Raw genomic sequence first — 22,178 nt, 5'->3', positions numbered from 1 at the left:
TAATCCATCTTATGATGCTCGTCATGTCCATGAGAGCCAATCAGATGGCATGGACCACCAGTGATTTCAAAGTACTATCCTTATTGATATAAAATATTACTTTTCTTTACATTATATCACATGCTTATAATTATTATTTAAGTCCATGATATATTCTTTGGTGCGAGAACATGATTACTTTAATCATAGCAAAAAACCCTAATTTCCTTTCATATTAATGCTATCTGACCAGAATAAAATTGGCTAAAATACGAGCCTGGCTGTTTTGCTGATTTACATTACTTGTTGACATGATAGTTAATGAGCATCCCGTAGTGTGGTGATTTCATTTTACTTTCAAATTAAGGTTGTTGTTTTTTTTAAATTGAATCTTCTTACTTTGATTGAGAATTCTATCAAGGATTCTGCTAACTCTTCAATATAAGAATGATTGAAATTAACTTTTCAGATGATTACTTTTTTTAACAAATAATATTATCTCTTTACTTTTTATGTGGATTTTGTGGAACAAATCAGCTAGTAAGTATCTTCATACCTTACTTTATGGTTAATGAGAATGTGATTTGTTCCTTTTCATGAGGATATGGTGCAGTAACTACTATAATATGCAGTATTAATCAAGGTCTAATCACATCTTCATAATTAACCCATCTTATGATGCTCGTCATGTCCATGAGAGCCAATCAGATGGCATGGACCACCAGTGATTTCAAAGTACTATCCTTATTGATATAAAATATTACTTTTCTTTACATTATATCACATGCTTATAATTATTATTAAAGTCCATGATATATTCTTTGGTGCAGGAACGTGACCACTTTAATCATAGCAAACTGATTTCCTTTCATATTAATGCTATCTGATCAGAATAAAATTGGTTTAAAATATGAGCCTGGCTGTTTTACTGATTTACATTACTTGTTTACATGATAATTAATGAGCATCCTGTAGTGTGGTGATTTCATGTTACTTTCAAATTAAGTTTGTTGTTTTTTTAAATTGAATCTTCTTACTTTGATTGAGAACTCTATCAAGGATTCTTCTAACTCTTCAATATAAGAATGAATGAAATTAACTTTTCAGACGATTACTTTCTTTCAACAAATAATTATACTAATTCTTTACTTTTCATGTGGATTTTGTGGAACGAATCAGGTAGTAGGTATCTTCATAATTTACTTAATGGTTAACAAGAACTTGGCTTGTTCTTTTTGATGAGGATATGGTGAAATAGCCATCGTTATATGCAGTATCGATCAAGTCTAAAGACATCCTCATAATTGATTAATCCTTTAAAGTTATCATGCCCATGAGAGCCCACCAAAAAGGACAGATCATCAGTGATTTCAAAATATTACTATTATGCCTGTACATCTATCACATTCATCATTCTTTAACCTTTGACACCCTAACATCAGTATTGATGATTACTTTTTTTCAACAAATAATACTATCTCTTTAACGAGAACTTGGCTTATTCTTTTTGATGAGGATATGGTGAAATAGCTACCGTTCTATGCAGTATCGATCAAGTCTAAAGACATCCTCATAATTGATTAATCCTTTAAAGTTATCATGCCCATGAGAGCCCACCAAAAAGGACAGATCATCAGTGATTTCAAAATATTACTATTATGCCTGTACATCTATCACATTCATCATTCTTTAACCTTTGACACCCTAACATCAGTATTGATGATTACTTTTTTTCAACAAATAATACTATCTCTTTAACGAGAACTTGGCTTATTCTTTTTGATGAGGATATGGTGAAATAGCTACCGTTCTATGCAGTATCGATCAAGTCTAAAGACATCCTCATAATTGATTAATCCTTTAAAGTTATCATGCCCATGAGAGCCCACCAAAAAGGACAGATCATCAGTGATTTCAAAATATTACTATTATGCCTGTACATCTATCACATTCATCATTCTTTAACCTTTGACACCCTAACATCAGTATTGATGATTACTTTTTTTCAACAAATAATACTATCTCTTTAACGAGAACTCGGCTTATTCTTTTTGATGAGGATATGGTGAAATAGCTACCGTTTTATGCAGTATTGATCAAGTCTAAAGACATCCTCATAATTGATTAATCCTTTAAAGTTATCATGCCCATGAGAGCCCACCAAAAAGGACAGATCATCAGTGATTTCAAAATAATACTATTATTAATATAATGAAAATGACTTTTCTTCGCATCATTTTAATTATCATTTAAGTCCTCTATACATTTTTTGCTACAAAAAAGTACAAAAAGGTAATTTCCTTTGGAATGGAGTAAGATCAAAAAGTGATTTTCAAACTATCAATATTGATATAAGAAAAATGACTTTTCCTCACACTATATCACATTATATTTATTATTCATATTTAAGTCCTAAAAAATGGCTGAAATCGTCTGTACATCTCTCACAATCATCATTCTTTAACCTTTGACACCCTAACATATTGGTATGCGTATTCTCCATAGCACGCAGGTGAGCATGGAAAATACCAGCCATCTGTTACCATGGTTACAACTCATGAGGTCTTATAGTTTTTTTAAATTTGATATAGTGAAAAACTTAAATGAATGGGCAATGTTTTTTGCATGCAATTTGCAATAAGGACATGCAGTTCTTCTATTTAGAGTCACTTTAACTTGTAAATCATGTAAAGTTCTGATATAAATATAGTTAATGGTGGCTGGTCATCCTGGGGGTCATGGGGGAGGTGCAGCCAAACCTGTGGTGGTGGGTCACAGTACCGAAGGTGCAGTTGTACAAATCCTCCCCCAAGTGGGGATGGATGGTCTTGCTATGGACGTAATAGCATGAGACAATCTTGCAACACCAATTATTGTCCTGGTAATAGTGTGTAATCAGTGTTAAAACAATAATCTTTCATCATTTTGATTATTAATTTTGCTGGTTCCAGGTGCTCCATGTATCTTTAAATTAATTACATAGTTTTTTAGAAATCAATGTTTAGTAGTTGCAAGGTTTTTACCATAAGCTGCTATTTAGATTTGGTTAAGTTCTAGTCATTGCCTTATCTTTATATGCTTCATTCAAAAAGTTTAATGAATGAGCATTGTATATGCATACATTTTGCAATATCAATGTAGGTGTCAATTTTTAGTAGTTGCAAGGTTTCTACCACATGCTGGTATTAAGATTTTGTAAAGTTTCTTTCATGCCTTATTCTTATTTGAAACGGTTAAAATGTTGAATGAATTAGCAATATATCTGCATGCAATTTGCAATATTGGTAGGCAGTTCTTCTATTTAGAGTCACTTTAACTTGTCAGTCATTATAGTTGACTGATATTAATATAGTTCATGGTGGCTGGTCATCATGGAGGTCATGGGGGAGGTGCAGCCTAACCTGTGGTGGTGGGTCGCAGTACCAAGAGCGCAGTTGTACAAATCCTCCCCCACATAGGGGTGGAAGGAGATGCTATGGAAGTAGTAGCAGGAGTCAATCTTGCAACACAAATCATTGTCCAGGTGAGAGTGTGTAATCGGTGTCACTTTAACTTGTCAGTCATTAAAGTTCTGATATAAATATAGTTCATGGTGTAATCAGTGTTAAACCAACAATCTTTTATCATTTTAATTATTAATTTGGCTGGTTCCTGGTGCTCCATGCACCTTTAGTTCAGTTTACATAGTTTTTTAGATATCAATGTTTAGTAGTTGCAAGGTTTTTACCATACGCTGCCATTTAGATTTGTTAAAGTTCTGTTCATGCCTTATCTTTATTTTCTTCGTTCAAAAGGTTTAATGAATCAGCATTATATACGCATGCAATTTGCAATATCAATGTGGATATCAATGTTTAGTAGCTGTAAGGGTTCTACAATATGCTGGTATTTAGATTTTGTAAAGTTTCTTTCATTCCTTATTCTTATTTGAAACGGTCAAAATGTTGAATGAATTGGCAATATATATGCAAGCAATTTGCAATATCCACAGGCAGTTCTTCATTTTATAATATAATTAACTTGTTAATCATGTTAACCTCTGATATGATGAGAGTTAATGGTGGCTTGTCATCCTGGGGAGCATTAGAGAGCTGCAATGTAACTTGAGGGGGTGGATTACAAGGGCGAGTTTTAAAGTTTTTAAGTTGTTTCTTAATGGCGTACTCTTGAAACATTGTTAGTCAATGGTGGTTGGAGTGAGTGGAGTCCCTGGAGTATCTGCACTAAAACAGTCAGTGGCATACAACTAAGGTTTAGAGAATGTTCCAATCCAGAACCAGCATATGGCGGGGAACATTGTAATGGGAGCAGAGCACTTGTAAGGGAATGTAACAAAATGTCCCGCTGCCACGAAGGTAACATACAGATGGTAAAATCAGTGTGTCAGAGTTTTAGTTAAAAAGGGTAACATTAATTGAAATACAGACATCATGGATGGTCCGAAGTCTAATCATAGTTGAACCCCACATTTTATAAAGGCTAAGTCCTGTCAAAAGCCGTTGTCGTTTAATCTACATACTAATAAATTGACCTTGTCCAAAATTAGCATTACATCGCAGCTTGAATCACAGGCGGCCCAAGCTCCAGCTCTTAGATGATCATCTTGCGCAATAACAGTCATGGCGGAATTATAGGAGTTTGTATGGGAATATTTACGAACGCTTGAAGGAATTAAAAAATACGTCAAATTCTCAATAAAAATACCTTACCTTACTTCCACAGAGTATTACTTGTTACCTGACCCTTTACTTTGATGAAAAGAACCCCTTTTAGCGAGTTGTCCATTTCGAGGTTTCCCACGTACGTAAGAAAAGCCCACTTCTGAACACTCCATTTCCGAACGTCCGATCCGAGAAGCGAAAAATTCCCGCGAAAAATTCCCGCGCAAAATGACCGGGCGGCCACAAATCCAAGGCAGAATCCAAGCACATATACTTTGGTTTCATTTCAACTCACTACAAACTCAATCTTTCCCGTGCAACCGACGCTAAACCGCAGTTTGCCTCAGAAATGTCCAGTTTAAAGTTTTCTGCAAGCCTTCGTACACATCAACCTTGACACACGACCGTTGAAAACCAGCTTGGTAGCCCTGCTTCCTTTTCAAATTGAATATCGCCAGGGACCAGCACCATGGGTGCCAAGTTACGGTGTGGTCCCCGGCGAGGCCCAGTTTAAAAAGGAGGCAGAGTTACCAAGCAAGGCCATTTTTCGCTGGGATTTTTCGCTTCTCGGATCGGGCGTTCGGAAATGGAGTGTTCAGCCTTGGGCTTTTCTTATGTACGCGGAAAACCTCGAAATGGACAACTCGCTAAAATGGGTTCTTTTCATCGAAGTAAGCGGTCAGATAACAAGTGATACGCTGTGGAAGGTGAGGTATTTTTACTGAGAATTCGACGTACTTTTTAATTCCATAGAGCGGTCGTAAATATTCCCATACAAACTCTTATAATTTCGCCACGACTGTTATTGCGTAAGATGATCATCTCACAGCTGGACTTTGGGCCGCTTGTGCTTGCATAAAGTTGTTTTCATTACCATCATCATTATCATTTTCTCACTTATTATTATCATCAGGATCATCATCGTTATCATTATTATTATCCAGGCGGTGTGCGCACTCCGATTACGTTGCATTGGGGTAGCTTTATTTTCAATATGGCGGTGAAAGCGGCAGAAATCGGCAGAAATCGGCAGATTTTGACTGAACATTCCATTAGGTAAATATAACCTGGTTTATTCTGAATGTGGAAAAGTATTTTTTTACCTATTTGTCGCGTATTCTATGGTTCTCAAGGACAAACGCAATCACTGTTTTTTAGTATGTAATTTGAGACCAGTTTTCGAAAAGGTCAAATTTGATGTACGTCGTAGTTTGGAGCCTTTCAAAGATTTGGATGGCCGCTTTGATCCTTCTTCAACAGCTCTGACTAAACACTCTCCACTCGGTACACGCGTTTTGCGCATTTTAAGTGCTAGTGTTTGAGACCGATTATGACCAAAAAAAGGCCTATTGTTGCGTTACACAGCGTTACTATTGTATACTCAATTGTGTAGTAAATCTACTTTCCTAAGTAGAAGCAAATTAACTAATCGTGAGTGTTGTATGGTAAATCTACTATCTTGATCACTGAATGAAGGACAGTTGAATTAGAGCGATGAAAGAAGTCACTTGGCCACTGAATAACTCTACAATGCATATGGCGACACGCCTGGTAAGCCGGAAAGCAAAATGCAGTCGATCGTGAAAAGGTGTTGATAGGCTTGTGAACGCTTGTGTTTTTAAATCTTCTGACCTGAAAACTTAGCTGTTATAAATATATCTTTTAATGACTTGCCTCTGTGATGTGATAATAAGGGTTAGTTTTTAAGGTGTAATCTCCCTGTCTGTATGTCCTTGAGGTTTGGCAAAGCCGAATGAGATCGTGTTACAAAAGGTAATATTTTCATGTGTGCGCGCTATTTTCTTTGTTTTCAAATATACTGTCTCTCCCACAGAAGATAACTCCAGAGATATGGTTTTCAAAACCTTATTTTAAGTATTCTCTATTCTTTTAAGTATATTTGAAAATCTGTATGTTTTTTTATTAAACGTTGAGCGTGACGAATTTGGTCTTAGAAGGCGTAACGCTTCTCCCTTTGTGAATCCCGTATTTACACCTTTAAGTGTATGACATGAGAAATAACTCGTATAAGAAGGTAGCTGTCTCTTTGTAATGAGTTTGCATGACAAGGGTTGATTCCCTATTAAATAACTCGGGAATTTGATATTATTCACACAGCCATTGGCTGTGGGTGTAACTGCTGCCAAATGAATAGATTCTTAGCCAAGGCTGCAGTTTCAATTCTTTCTGAATCTCTTCAATTGCCTCCTAACAACAAGTTTGTCACGAAGGAATAACAGGAGTTGCGCAGGCCTATCAACGCTTTTTAACTTTCAAAGGAACGGCAACAGCAGTGAATCCCCATTACATTCAACATCTATTCACACTATCTTGCTGCCACAAGAAATGGTCACTCAACCACAACATGATGTAAATGACTCACTTTTCATTTTACGACCATCATGCAACACAATCAGAGTGTGTACACCGCCTGATTATTATCATACAATCCTTATTACTATTATTGCAAATGTTTATGTTACTTTAGTATCATCATTTATATTGTTATTTTCCTCATCACAGTGTGCACTGTTGTCATTCGTAAGCATTTAGCGCTAAATTTCTTGTCAATCACTACTGAAATATTTAGTTTCTTGATAGAATAGTATGGGATGTCTGATGTGAGCAGTATCTATTATTTTCTTTTTTTAAACTGGTCCTGAAAGATACTATTTAATTTGAGCCTGATGATTATGTTTCTAACTCTCTTAGAATTGGTATTAACATATGAAACTAAGTACCTATTTGGGGCAATCATCAACAAAATAATTAAAATTTGTAGAATCGTGAAGAGGGCTTCTCAAGATGTACATATACTTTTGTATTATTTCTTTCATCAGTATTTCCACTGCGCTTTAAAACGAAGAACAACCCATCAGTTGGTACAATGGAAATCCATACAAACAGCAGCTGGAAAAAGCTTTGCACCAGTACGTGGAATAAAGTTGAAGTAGATTTGACATGCATGGCAATGGGATACTCTAACAGCAGTGATTATGGTAGATGGTATGAAGACAGTGGCAATGTATCAGAGACATCTACTAATTTCAACTGCACCACCATTTTGACTAAATGTGAAGGAAGCTTCTCAAACAAACTGCAATTCTGCAAAGGTATTAATCAATTATGCATTTTGGAATCTGTTGTCAGATCTATTTCAGTCTGTACATCCTATTCTAGGTACCCTTATAGACTCGATCATAATTCCAGTGGTAGACCTCACCAAAACATCCTTTCTTGCTTTGGTAATTGATTATGTACTAGTGTTTTCTTGAAGACTGCTCTCTAAAAAAATATTATATATATTGACAATTAGGTTTTTTTTTAAGGAATAATTTAAATTGTTGAAGGTGTAAAGAGGCCCAAAAATGATACCTGAACAGCTGCCCATCAAAGAACCCGTACATCTAAATTGGATTTCTAAACCTGTATGAACACCTTGCACTTTTAAATTTCTTCCTAATCCTGCTGTCTCCTTCTCTTATCCATATTTCTTCCTTTCTTCCCAATATTTTGTGACTTTATAAGTTCCCGTTCGCTTGAATGGTGCAAATGTAGAGTATGGTGGTAGAGTGGAAGTATTTTACAAAGGGAAATGGGGAAAAATTTGTACCAATGGATGGGATTTCAATGATGCCCAAGTTATTTGCCATCAACTTGGCTTTGAAGAGGCTCTTGCTGAATTCATTGGCTCAAACGTAGAGGATGGAAACATTACTTCTGTAATGGTGGATGTTTCCTGCAATGGAGAGGAGGTAGAACTTGCATCTTGTGCACGCACTGATGGAAAGTTAAATGTCCCTGGTCAATGTCGAGGAGATGGCAAAGGTTCTCAAGCACTGTGTCAACCAAGTAAGTAAGATATTAATAACGTCGAGGTGGAAATTCCTAAAGGTGACTGGTCCTCGTGAATAGTCACGTGTTTAAAGTTAAACATCAAAGATCAAGATGTTATTAGTTTTGAAACAAACTAATGCCAAAATACTGAGACAGAATGAACTGATAATTGTGCTACTTGAAAACATTTCTTTCAGAGAACAAAGAAGTATTGGGAAAAGAGAATCTTTACTTTGATATTGGCAGCAATGAAATCCTGCACTGCTCAATACGTAACAAAACCAGTTTTGCAAAATGGGTCATTAATGGTCAAAAGGTGCAAGGGATGAATTCTTCTTCTAAGAGGGTCAAGACCACAGAAGATGGTAAACTGGTCATAGAAAATGTGCAGTTGTCTGATGGAGGAACATATGAATGCCTCAGACTGGAAAATGTTCAGTATTACACGGTTTACATTAATGGTAGGAAAATCCTTTTCAACATATTTAGAAGACCTTAATTGCCTCATTGTAGAGTAAGTTAACATAACAGTAAATGTGCCCGGCACTCACAATATAGACACACAATAGGGACTAGTTAGCTTTTCTTCATTGCGGCTTCAGCAAGTGGTTATTTTCTTTATTTATTTCAACAGCAAGATTCACTGAGAACACAAGAGACCAGCAGAGCCTCACTGCTTACACATCTGGTATTATAAACTGTGGTGCTGAAGGAACACCACATCCACAGATAACTTGGAGGAAACAAGGAGAAAAGTTAGTACCTGATGGGAGAAGAGTCACTCAAATTCCCAGTGGCAGTCTACAGATTGATCCTGTTCACCCTGAAGACGGTGGCACATACAGATGTACCATGACACAAAATAAAGGATCAAAAAGGGTCACAAGCAGACAAAAAAGCGTAAATGTGTCTGTTATAGGTGAGTGAGTTATTGGAAAAATCTGAAACTGGTTCAGTCATTATACCAACACATAACAAGAGTAAAAATAGTGATAAAAACTTTATTTTAGTGTCAAACCATGAAGCCTGAGGAATCCATGCTAATAAGGGAACACAGACTAATACAAAATACAAAAATTAAACGACTAAAATATTTACTCTAAAATATGAATAGTACAAAATGCAGTCTAAAATATATTAAAGATGAAGCTAAACATTATTGGTAAATATCAATAGCTGATCGTAAGAATTTAGTCATTAAGTAGTTCAGCTGCATGTAGATAATGCTGGTAAGATGGGTTTCTGATTTCATTTATTGAGGTTAAAACAATCTTTGTTACTTTTTTCTGAAGGGCTTTTAATTTTTTTCTGATAGGCATTTCTGCAAGGTCACCTTGTATGTTCCTATCATTTGCTGTTTTTAGCCATTCGGAAAGGACTTTCATCTGGTTATTCAAATTAGTCAGATGAAAATGCTTTGTCTAATTTATAGACTGATGTTAGTAACCCAAAAAGGAAATTGCCCTTTAGGATATTCGTATTATGTGTGTATAACTAAAGCCACTGTGTTTTAACTTTTTTACTTGTTTATTCAAAGTTCTACCAGAGGTGAGAATTTCAGGAGCAAACAATCTAACCAGAGAAGGAGACACTGTGACTTTGACTTGTAAAATCATTCAAGGTCAGCCTCAGCCACAGATAACTTGGCTTAAGAATAACTTATCTGAAGGACACAACATGTCTCTCTCCTTTCTTAAGATAACAGAGAAAGACACAGGTCTGTATACCTGTGAAGCGAAAAATCCTGGTGGAATTTATGTTGAAACCATCTATATTTCTGTTAAAGGTGAGTTGTTGAGTCTAAAACTGGATTTTAAATCATTCAGTTGTGTCAGCTGCGGTGGGATAGACTCTGGACTAATTGCAGTGGGTTAAGGCACTGGCCAGGATCATTGTGCCATCTTCTTGAGTGAGGAAATACCTCCATCTAGTTAGAGGGTTTTCTTCTTGAAATCTCTTCCTTCTTTTAACATTTACTTTAAATTTTGAACTGCAAATCGATATCATACGTATGTACTGCTGGTTAGTTGAGCAAGATCATTTCTGTCGTATCCTCTTGGATGACAGGCCTCGCCTGCATGGTGCCTGACTCTCCACACAGACAGTGGAGCTATGCTATTGGTGGGAATGTGGTGACGAGAAAACACGAATAAATTAGTTGAGCGCTTTTCATTCAACTAATTTATTCTTGTTTCTCATCACTATATTCCCACCAATAGCGTAGCTCTTATTTTCTCTGAGGATGATAGTCTTAACTCTCATGATGCCTGAATCTCCACCGGGAATTTTAATGAACTTTTAGGAAAACCCTTACTAGTTGTTATGGGTTTGTAATTAATTTTCCAAGCTTGATCCATAAGCGAAGAGTCACGAGTGATTTACGATCATTGACAAGTTCAATAGGAAATATTTTTCTCTCACTTTAACATGTAGTTGAATCATTCTTCAGTAAACTGAGAAGTGTGGTGCTTGCTTCCAACTTTTCGTTTCTTAGCTCATATATAGTACACGGCTGCTATTTGTTAGTCATTGGCTGGAACAATGAGTTGGAACCAAAACAAAATGTCTGCCATGACAATATTTTCTCTGTATCTGTTAATATTATCTCATCGTGACTTTCTTTGTAGTTCCACCACATCTAAATCCTGAACTCAAGAATCTTTCAGTCCCACTAAACTCCACACTCGAAACAGACTGTTTTAAAAGGGGTGATCCACCAATATCTGTCAACTGGACGAAGGATGGAAAAGCTCTTAGTAGGAACAATACATTCGTTATTAAGCGCGTGACTTTTGACGATGGAGGTTTCTATGAATGTACTGCTGAAAATAAGGTTGGAAAAGTTAACATCTCCTTCTGGATCGATGTTACTGGTAAATCAAAATAATTTTATGAAGATTTACAAACGGTGCTTGGTTAGTTCACGTTGTAGAGTGTTGTACTGCCGTGCGATAGTTCAAGCCCTTGACTGGACCAACGTAAGGTCTTAAATAGACGAGGAGAATGTGCTGCCTTTGCTATGGCATGAGCAAATGGATAGGCATTCTAGTCTAGTCACTGAAGAACATCATCTTAAAAAAAAAAACAAAAAAAAAACATAAAAATTGCCTGAAGCTTGAGAAACCGCAGATCACCTTTTCGGGCATCTGTGGGTCGAGTCTTATGACTAACGATGTGTATTTTACCTTTAGCAAGCATTTTTTCCCAAAACCTGCCTCCGAGGCTACCGAGATAGGCTGGTGACAAAAAGTCCAATCTTATTATTTGTCGTCTAAATCTTAATTTTTTCTAATTTCACATTCATTGTACCTATCTCACTTAACTTTATCCTACTCTATTCTCTGCATGCTGCTCATGCCTAAGGTAATCTTGACACTATCTGCGCGTTAAGGACTCGAAATCCTAATGACGGAAGATTGGAGTTGCTCACGGTCCACTTTCTGATCCTCAATAGATTCTTCATTATTTTGGGGAATTTTGTATTGTATCAACTGCAGTAGATAATTCCCCTATTGATATTTCTCGTTATTCCCAAAACTCTTGTCTGCTTGATATGGTGTTGATGCTGTTAGAAGAAATTCTACCTTGAAGCGACTTCAAAGTGACGCAGCAACCTGTTTACATAATGGATCGGAAATTCAACGAATTTATTCTGGCAGCAATTCAACCCGCAAAGGCGATCGGACCGATAGGTTAAATCCAATAAACATTACAATTTAGATTTATCGAAGATTACCTAAACTGTCTCAATTTCTCTCAACGTTAAAGAGGTTAGTCAATAAAACACGAAAACAAAGTGTTTCCACGCATGTTTAAACAAAACTATTGGCTTTGTATTTTAGAGATTTTAAACTAGAAGACTCCCAAATTTGCTCTTCGTACTGCCAGATTACTTGTGGTTATTCGATTGTATCTTGAGAACCTTTGTTGAACATCAGTTGTGCTCTTTTTATTTTCAGTGTGTCCTCAGATCAAACTGTCTCCGGTAAACCAATCTGTTATTGATGGAGACCCAGTAAACTTTACTTGCCGTGCCACAGGTGTTCCAACACCAAAACTGACCTGGACATTTGATGGCGGTAAACTTCCACTGGGGATCAATGAAAACAATTTTAAGGGAGACTCATTCCAGGAATCATTCCTGAAAATACAGAGAGCGACAAAGAAAATGGAAGGAACATACAAGTGTACAGCAAAAAACAAAGCAAATGGAACAAGTTATTCCACAATACTTCAAGTATTTGGTAGGTTCAATAATTTTAATGATTACGATGATAATAATAGTAATACTGACAGGGATGGTGTTGATCGTAATAATGATAGTTATAGTAATCTTAATTTTAATAGCAATAAGGGTAATGATGGCGATAGATCCGTTGCAACAATGATAATTAAAGATACCTTCCAAATATGAGGTGAAAATGGTGGCTGGTGGCTAGAGGTTGCCCAAGAAGAACTGATAGCTTGTTAAGAATGAGATGGAGTCTCGATAACCCTGAAATTTCTCCAAGACAATGGAGTCAAAGAGTGCAAATACAAGCTGAGTGAAAAATATCGCAATGAATTGTGGGAAAGATAGTTGTTGCACATGCACCATTTACCAGTTGTTTAAGATGACTCTTTCATATAATCACTTTGTGACATTTTGTTATGGTCACTCTAATCATTTTGATCCAAAAGCTTATGATCACTGAGATGATCTGTAGCTTTGTATAGGACAATATGTCTTTATAATAGAAAACAAAGGGCCGGGTCTCAGTTTATTTAGAAGCATCTTTGAATGGGATCTGAGACCCTTTTGGCAAATCTTCAGAAACATTTTGGACAAGTATTTCAAACCTTCTTTAAAACGTCTTTGAAGCCAAGTTCCACTCAAATTGGCACGTTATACCCCGTATGTACCATTTGGAGGGTTGATTTCGAATCACTTAGTTTCTCTGATAATTACCTTACTGAGGTATTTTGAGTAAATTTTTTTAATGAAAACCAAGTTATGTATAAATTATCTCTTTCTCAACACAGAAAAACCCACCGCCAAAGTAACTCCAAAACCATATCCAACGCTCACCCAAGGTGATAAGCTTAGGTTAACTTGCAGCGTCAACAAAGCAACGGTAAATATCACTTGGAAAAAAGATGGAGACCCAGTAAAAGAACGGGCAGTCATTGAAACGCAATTAGATGAGACAACAAGTTATCTGATTATTGCAAAAGTTATGGAGGAGGACAGTGGTGAATATTCCTGTGAAGCCCGTGACAGAGTAGGAAATGTGGCCCGCTCTATTGTGATGATAAGAGTCAACCGTAAGTTGGCAGTATTGTAGTGTAGAAACAATCTAAAATTTAACAGCAGTAAATCGTTTTTTCTGTTTGTTTTGTCTTTCTTTGCTTTTATATGTTGTTTTTTAAGTGTGTGAATGCGTGTATGGATGTCGGGTGGAAGCCTATAATTAAAATATGGGTCCCCTGGCCTGTTAGATACTGTAGAACCTACCTTTAGATACCCAAATAATTATCACCATTATTGCTTGTTTCCTATTTGGCAAAGGGAATTGCTCTACATCTATTCAACAAAAAAGCAGATAGTTTTGATTTACCTTTCTTTGAATCTCAGCCATGAAACAGTAGCCATTTCTAATGAGCCAGCTAGGCTCAAGCGAAAAAAGTATCCAGAGGAGCTGGCTAATATTGTGTAACAACCTTTTCCTTATTATCACATCTACTACCTTTGGCATTTGGCTAAGAAGCATGTGTTTAACTTACACCAACAGCTGTGAGTCCATTTCCGGTGTGGTATTATATTTTTGGATCAATGGCTGCTGTCATTGTTATTTTGCTCATGGGCTGCTATTTTTGGAAACGTCGGAGGACAGGTAAACCTCTTTCTTCATATCTTGTTTTGGGTAATTTTTCCAGAGAATAATAAGTTGTGTGAGAAGCAAAAACTTGGACCAGTTTATGTTTACTTTTACTCCACCTCGTATTTCAATTGTTCTCCTCAAGTTCGCTATTCGTTAGGTATTAATATCATCTCGGTTTGCAGGAAAATGAAAACCCTTGAGGCACTATAGGCCTGTTTCTACTGTTTCTTGTCTTGCGATTTTATCTGATTTATAATCTTCTATTAACCACTGACCAAATTTTTATTTAAGTATTAAAGTTAAGGCAGAAGCTTTTTTCCTTCTTTATTTCTTTCTTTGATTTGTCAATCGGACCTACAGCGGCTGCTACCGCTCTGTAAGTCAATGAGTTTGCCTTTTATTTACCAAACTGAAATGTTTCTTGAAAAAAAATTGAAGTTGGGGTTTATATCTTACTGTTATGTCAACCATTCCATTTGGAAAGTTAACTTGAATGATAGTCTGTGTGAACGAGTAGTTCTACAATTGTAGTTTTTCTGCACAAGAAAATGTTGCTTTTTCATTTCTAGAGTGATTATTTTTCCATAAATTAAAGAAATCAGTCAGATAATTAAGAAACTCAAAACGTTTCCGTAACTTCTTTTCCTTGATCACTTATACTTTGATTTAGCAATAGAAATTGTGTGATTTTCATAATATTTAGTCCTGGTCAAGGGGAGGCAGTTGAGATGGAGCTGTTGAATGTAGAAGTGGATGAATGGGAGATTGAAGTGAACCGTGTCCTGCTTCAAGATGTCATTGGGCGAGGGGCATTTGGAGCAGTGTGGAGAGCTCTTCTTAGTTCTCCAAATGGCAGACCTGGAAATCGTACAGTTGCTGCTAAATGCTTTACACGTAAGATCCATTCAACTATCTCTCCTCAAAGCACTTGGGTGGGTACTTAGCGTTTCTTACCACGGGTACTTTGCACTTTCCAGTAATCATTTATCTCAGGTTGACCAAGGCACTCTAAGAGATTCGTGCAAAGTTATTTTTTATAACAAAAGCAACAATTAAACAATAGAGGCATCAATAGCAATAAAAAATTTGAAGATGGCAGGCATGTGCCACAATCGTGAGGCAAAGAAAATATGAATTCCTCGAAAGGATTCGCTCGCCGACCGGTTCCATTTTTGCAGTTATGAGCTTCGACAACTGGGTTTCAAAGACCTCCTAAGGTGTGAGGTCTAAATCCTCACCCGAAATTTCGCTTCTTAAGCACGAGAAAATTCGTCAATAAGGATTTTTTCCTCAGTTATAAAGTATTTCCTTTTTATTGTAGCCACCGCAGGGGAGGAAGGAAGAAAATGTTTGATGAGAGAGATCGAGCTGGGAAAAATTCTCGGTGACAGCAATCAGCCAAACATAGTGAAGTTCATTGGCTGCGTCACTAGACAAGGTACATGCTAAGTTTAAGGCGTCATTCTTATTATATGCAATAATATTTCAACTGAGTATGAGATTGTTAGCTTGTTTGTTTGTTTGTTTTTTTGTTTTTACTGATTCGTTCCTTCTTTTCGTTATTTTAAGTTCATCCGATCCTTATCATGGAACATTTGCCATGTGGTGACCTGCTTGGTTACATGAGAAAATGCCGAGGAATTAATGATCGGTATTATCTTGGAGAAGGAAGGCCTCAAGTTTTGAACAACTATGACCTTGTGCTATTTGCCAAACAAATCGCCGCCGGTATGGTATTCCTTGGATCAAGGGGGGTAAGTAACAAAAATGCTTCTACATTCAATTTTACCGCAGAAATATCTGTAAGGGATTGTTATACCTTTTGAGTTGCTTGAATATAGATATATCTAAATTATATGAATCTTTTCGGAAGCAGGTTTCATATTCTCAATATTTCTCAAGAGTTCCTTTGGTATTGTCAGTGGGTCACCTAATGTCGCAGTCATTCTGGTATATATTTGGTCTGTAATGAACACCCTAGGAACAATAGTTCTTACAACCCATGCAAACGTCTGTATAATTTTCCCTCTGGTCATGATAGATCTCACAAAAGATATGCATTTGTTAGCAAGTTTACATTTTGGATCTTTGTCTTTGGGTAGATAATCCATCGTGACCTGGCAGCTCGAAACGTCCTCCTTGATAACAACTATGTGTGCAAAGTGACCGACTTTGGCATGGCATATCAAAGCTTCAAATACGGTCATGGAAATGCCAAAAAGGTAGAAGATCGTCTTTGCTTTAATTTTTTTGCGGTGGCACTTGTAAACATATTCCTAAGGTTAGCTCTGATTCTGCCTAAAATTCACCTTAACTGCCAACTGAGGATAGCTCCACGTTCTGCCATGCCATAGAATACAATTGAGTTAGTTGACTTTATCATTTAAATTTATGACATTTGCTAAATTTTGACACTCCATAAAAGTCTCGGAAGAGGTACACCAGCCACCTTACGTTTACGTGCATGTCCTTTGTTAACTCGCTAGTATTAAAACACTTATTTTTAAACAAACTGTCGTTGCAGGGCTGTTTGCCAATCAAATGGACTGCACCAGAGATTTTGTTGGGAAATTTCGCTGGACTTTCCACCTTGAGTGACGTGTATGTATATTTTTGCACTGAGCTGGCCCTCTCGTTAGTTTTTGTCTTTACATGCTCACTTAGAGAATATCTCGGCAACACTTTTTCGAAATTTTTTCAGGTGGTCTTACGGAATCGTCCTGTATGAGATAGTTACCATTGGTAAGTCAAACTATGTTCAACAAAAAATATTTATACTTCCCGTCCGTCTATGTCTGGAAATGTTGTAGGTATCATTTTTGGAACTCGTTAGTAATGTTAATGCCTTTAGGACCCAATTGGCAGATGTTAGTTTGATGAGCTGTGGCAGAAAAGCTTGTTGTGCCAAAGTTTACGTCAATGATGAATTTTTCTCAGCTTGTCGAAGTTTCATTCTCTGTAACTGAGAACCGTTGTTTCAGGACTTTCCTTGCCCTGGCTATCACCCAAGACGAGTGGCATTTTGTGTTCGACTTTAAATGACGAAAAACCTTTCAAATTACTTGGCAGAAAAGTGGTAATCAATTACATAAAACATCAGGCTAGGAAACATCAAGTTTCGAATGCTGCTGTCAAGCACTAGAAGTGGATATCTCTGATTTAAATCTCAACATTTTTAAACGAAATATTCGGGTGTATCACGGCCACAATTTGTTTATTTCTTCGCAGGAGGAATTCCATATGAGGGATGGACAGAAGGGAATGTGGTTGCACGAGTCACACATGGATACAAACTTCCAAAGCCCGATCATGTTGATGATAAACTGTGAGTCTTGACTTTCAAGTTGCCATGTTCCATTTTAAATCGCCCAATCCCCCTAACCCCAAAGAAAAACACATTCTCTCGTCTAATCTGATTTCTTCTTTCGTTACTGAGCTCTGCTAAATGAAACAAATTTAACAGTGGTCACCAGTTTGTTCAGTTAAAAGTTGTCTTTTCACTCGAGAATTTTGAAAAGATGAATTTGCAGCTATTACAGCCAGACATTTCTCATCATTTTAGTCATTATTTGCCCAGGGCTCTCTTAAGATTTCTGTAATGGTTGATTTTTATCACATATTACATAAACCACAGTCTATTTTGACCATCATTCCTTTGTTCCAGGTATGCTATAATGAAAAGGTGCTGGAATTTTGACCCCGACTTTCGTCCTCCCTTTGAAAACCTTCGAAGAAGAATGGATACCTACCTTCGTGAAGAGGTTTGTAGCACGATTTGAACAAGTCCTTGACGTTCTAATAGGCCTCTTAGATTATTTATTCCTCCAAAATTACTTCATAGACCACTACTCTTTCAAAGTTGGTTTCAGCAGATTAATGGAAGTGATTTAGGATTGTATTGGTTTCTTCTAACTACGGCTGCGGCCGCCTGCGGGAATTTCAGTGCCTTGAGATTTCATTTTGACGGTTCCTGCCTGTAGTTACGTTTCTTACTATTTGCCCCAGCTTATCGATGTTTTTTAAGCTTTAAAACATTTAAACATAAAACGCGCTAAGATGTCCCATGCCTACGAACCCATCTATCACCATTCCTTCCGCCCTTCCCGCTGCTTAGCTTCCCAACTGCCTGAGCATCTACATTCATAATAAAGGTTGATGGGAGAGTATAACAGGGTAATTTGGTATTTTCAACTGTGTTGACAACGTAAATTGGCTACCTTTAAGATTTTAAAAGCTGACGTTTCGAGCGTTAGCCCTTCGTCAGCGCAAATAGCAAAGTTCTAACGCTCGAAACGTCAGCTTTTAGACTCTTTACGGTGGCCAATACGTCACGTTATCAACTCAGTTGAAAATACCAAATTACTCATCTACATTCATAACTTCCTACCTACCAACCAACCTGCCTAAGAAAACGCATTACTCTGTGCCTTTAAAGCGAGGATCATTTCTGTGCTTTGAAGTAGTCATTAAAATTTTCTTCTTGACTTGAAGTTAGAGAACATTGTGACGATCATGAAAATCCTCTTTTATTGCTTTCCCCTTTAGACATATCTGCACCTGCTCGACATGGGATCTTATGACACGACCAAATACTCCAAGGTTGAAGATCTAGGAGGTGAAGATGCCGAACCAAGTGCACGACCTCTAGGGAACGCCGCGGCAAAGAGATTAGGAAAGTGGGCCAGCGACCGTCGTTAGACAGTGTCATTTTGAATATTGCTTAGGAACCAAGCACTCTGTAGTGCATAAAGTATTAGAAGAAAATATGTACTGGTGATAACGGTGATAATTTAAGGGCCTTATTGTGTTATAATAAATCAAAGCTGTTTCCTCGATGAGGCACCTTTAAGTCAGTTTTTTCTTAAGTCGCAATTGATAAATAACTCGATTTAGCTGGTAAAGTCCGGATATTTAAAAAAGGAGGTTATTGGTGAAACAAGACGACTAGTTGTTAGCAATCATGTTATTGAAGTGTCCCCTGCTGGTGATATAGTCCTGGTAAGATATTTAGTAGTTTAGTGTTGATTTAGTCATGGATCTTTCAGTAGCGTGTCCTTTATCGACGAGACTGGTGACATGTCTTGTAATATGGTGTTACATGGGTCGTAAATTGCTTAAATTTTGTGTCATTGGTATCAGAAAACAAAAAAAGTGCATCGCTATCGGTATGTTTACTCTAACTTTCTTGTTGTTATTGTTAAATGCTTTTTCATAAACGGAGAGAACCGTCTCAATAGAGTGATTCTAAAATCAAATTAATTAAGTTATTATTCCAATATTTTCGACTCGTGCAAGAAACAGAGAGCGCTATTCAGAGGGGTTGTGGCTGATAGACAGACCTTTACTATGATGAAATGAACCGCTTACTTCAAAGTGGAAATGTCGCTAGAGCAAGGATAAGCGTTTATTTCTGTACATTATCGAAACACTAAGCTGTATTTAAAATTTTGTAAAACACTCTATTTGATATCTGCAATAAAAGAGTAGAAGCGTACCGTATGGCGGTATTCACAATGTTATATCACTATTTAAGCCGCTCTAGATATACACAGAAGAAAGAAAAACACCTAATCTTGTATCATATACAACGCAATTTTCTTTTAAAGGACATATTTGAACAGTTCGTTCGTAGTTTTTTTCTAATTAACTCCGAGTTCATTTTACGGGTTTGTTGATTTTTACTGCCTCGCGCAGCTCACGCTTGGACGTAATACCCATATTTAATATGGAAGACTTCGAGAGATAATCGATACCAGCGTCGCAGTGTGTATCATAGACATCCTTCGGAGGTTGGTATCTCGATTTCCCTCCACCCGTCCCTTCACGCTGTTTTTGACAAGAAAAAGGGTAATCAGTAAATTATTCCCATGTAGGTCCGGTGTCCTAGCGGATTTGGACCCCCCTAGATTTGGACCCCCAACAAAACCGAGTGACAACATCATCCTTAACACACTAGTAGAAATAGATAATACTTTACGTTTCAGTGCGTACTAAAGTATGTTTTTAATTGAAAATATGCGTATCCCCAATGCATACGAACTGAAAGCTGGAAATGACCCTCTTGACCAAGGTAAAATGCGCAAGGATTTAGTTTAATGTTTCGAGAAAGGTCGTTTTTGAACCTTTTCCGCGATAGTGGAACACCGCTAAATTTAATAAGAGACAAAATTGTGACACTAATTTATTTTGTTATTGTTCAATGCCCGAGGGTTGGGACGACATGGTACAGTGCGAGTTGTGCGAGGAATGGTTGCACATAAGCTGCGAGGGACTTAAGACTGCCCCGGAGGGCGAGTGGCTCTGCATCGTCTGCAGACCGCCAGACTCTAGACGTCTTCCCAAATGTTGTGATATGATTGGTGTAAGATATAAACCCCAATGCAGCAATCTGATTGATGTGAGATACATAACATACCCTAATGCAGGGATCTGATTGGTGCAAGCAACATACCATTCCACTCGCTAACATAGATATATTTTGTTATGATAAAAAAAAAAACTCAAAAACCATTAAATTGATAATGCCCATGTTACATTACACTAAACACAATTTCAAGATCTTCCACCATCATCCTCACCATTTGAAGATAGGAATTTTATATTTCCAATGCTCATTAATGCAGTGAAGGTGATGATGAATTCTTGAGGAAACATTCCAGTTGTTGGCCAGAAAGTATCAAGGCTTCTATGGAGCAAAATAAAAAGACAATTAGTTCTGTTTTGGCTGATCAGGATGCAGCCACAGGAGTCACAGATGGTAAAATTTGAGACTCGCAGATTACAAAGACCCTTGTTTGAAAATGCAAGAGTGTGACTATATATAATTTAAGCTGCTTCACATGACCTCTCACTTTGGCTGTAAGACTTCTAGATGGGAACTTGAGTTGATTCTAAACAAGCTTTTTAGCCATAAACAATTGACGGCTCATGATCTTAAAGGTATCATTCATCAACCTTTGCCTTAGAGTTTTCCATTTACTTATTACTGAAATGTACTATAATAAAGTAAAACCCTGCTAACTTGAAACCCAAACTAACTCAAAGAAGATCCAATTTTCCCTGGATTTGACCCTAACTTTTTCTGTCATTGGTAAAATTTCCACACAGCCCCATACTGTTGTAAAACAAATCTGTTTTCCCAATGGCAGTGTATAGTTTTAGTCATTGTTTTCTCTATCCAAGAACTGAATGCATAATGTAGTATGGAGCTGTGTGGAAATTGTACCCTGTCATTAGATATCAGCTAAATTAAACCATTTTCTGTTTCCCTTTGGAGTTTGAGTTTGCAGGGTGCTAACGTAGTTTTCAACTTTTGTGTGACATTACCAAGTACAGATAAAAGCAAGCATCTGCAAATATTGCGTTACTCCTCATACCTTTCTTTCCTTAAATCTTGCTTTTTAAGAATAAACAGATCATGCACATTCAAGAGGGCCACGGGTTACCATGACAACTACTATCGCAAAAATGTTCACGATAGTACATGTAGAATGATTAGGTCATAGCAATTCCAAAAAGCATAGCATTACTGGGTTTCAGATAAATTGGAAGTGGTCTTGAAATATCTTAATTGTCCTTATCAAAACCTCAATTAACTTTGCTTGTTCGAAATTTGAAATGTTTGGCAAGATCTTCACCGAACGTAAAATACTTACCCATCAATGATATTTTCTGGTGAATGATTTTCATCAAATGATGTCGCAAGGGCAATAGTTGCTCCAGCACTACTTAAAGCCACGTCAAACATGTTTTTAGTGCTATTTTCTAAGGAGGAAAACCCTCTATCTCGCAAGTGAGGGGTTCAAAGCATTTCAAAATCGATTGCCCCGGAGAACACTGG

The 22,178-nt window shown here is 37.0% G+C and overlaps 3 protein-coding genes across 8 annotated transcripts in view; 2 read left to right on the top strand and 1 right to left on the bottom strand.

Annotated features, from left to right (window-relative positions):
* The window catches only part of LOC149037552 (endoplasmic reticulum metallopeptidase 1-like), a 130,787-nt gene that overhangs the window by 26,608 nt on the left and 82,001 nt on the right, over window positions 1-22,178 (top strand). The window lies entirely within an intron of this gene.
* On the top strand, window positions 2,685-19,830 carry LOC149037559 (fibroblast growth factor receptor 1-A-like). Its single transcript, XM_089187755.1, has 22 exons — window positions 2,685-2,860; window positions 3,332-3,502; window positions 4,161-4,334; window positions 7,481-7,753; window positions 8,169-8,492; window positions 8,675-8,938; window positions 9,112-9,396; window positions 10,015-10,263; window positions 11,105-11,350; window positions 12,437-12,721; window positions 13,500-13,781; window positions 14,249-14,350; window positions 14,699-14,714; window positions 15,042-15,232; window positions 15,660-15,776; window positions 15,908-16,092; window positions 16,441-16,560; window positions 16,863-16,939; window positions 17,040-17,080; window positions 17,567-17,663; window positions 18,003-18,099; window positions 18,884-19,830. The coding sequence occupies exons 1-22, from the start codon at window positions 2,827-2,829 to the stop codon at window positions 19,034-19,036; spliced, it is 3,783 nt and encodes a 1,260-aa protein (XP_089043881.1). The 5' UTR covers window positions 2,685-2,826; the 3' UTR covers window positions 19,037-19,830.
* Window positions 20,759-22,176, bottom strand: LOC149037558 (intraflagellar transport protein 25 homolog). The gene is made up of 2 exons (XM_089187842.1): window positions 21,994-22,176; window positions 20,759-21,023 (listed from the first exon to the last, which is right to left on the bottom strand). Exons 1-2 carry the CDS (start codon window positions 22,083-22,085, stop codon window positions 20,891-20,893), a joined length of 225 nt encoding a protein of 74 aa, XP_089043968.1. The 5' UTR covers window positions 22,086-22,176; the 3' UTR covers window positions 20,759-20,890.

Source organism: Pocillopora damicornis, chromosome 11 (assembly GCF_964200805.1).
Source record: "Pocillopora damicornis chromosome 11, jaPocDami1.2, whole genome shotgun sequence".
Lineage (NCBI taxonomy): Eukaryota > Metazoa > Cnidaria > Anthozoa > Scleractinia > Pocilloporidae > Pocillopora > Pocillopora damicornis.
Note: the sequence above shows the minus strand (reverse complement) of the source record. Positions and strands in the feature narration are given on the sequence as shown.

Bases quoted from the DNA above. Each gene is read 5' to 3' on its own strand.
- LOC149037558 (XM_089187842.1), bottom strand. From the start codon at position 22,085: ATGTTTGACGTGGCTTTAAGTAGTGCTGGAGCAACTATTGCCCTTGCG. The intron at 21,024-21,993 runs GTAAGTATTTTA...TTTGCTCCATAG, and splicing joins CCAGAAAATATCATTGATGG to AAGCCTTGATACTTTCTGGC.
- LOC149037559 (XM_089187755.1), top strand. From the start codon at position 2,827: ATGAGACAATCTTGCAACACCAATTATTGTCCTG. The intron at 13,782-14,248 runs GTAAGTTGGCAG...TTACACCAACAG, and splicing joins TGTGATGATAAGAGTCAACC to CTGTGAGTCCATTTCCGGTG. The intron at 16,561-16,862 runs GTAGAAGATCGT...CTGTCGTTGCAG, and splicing joins GTCATGGAAATGCCAAAAAG to GGCTGTTTGCCAATCAAATG.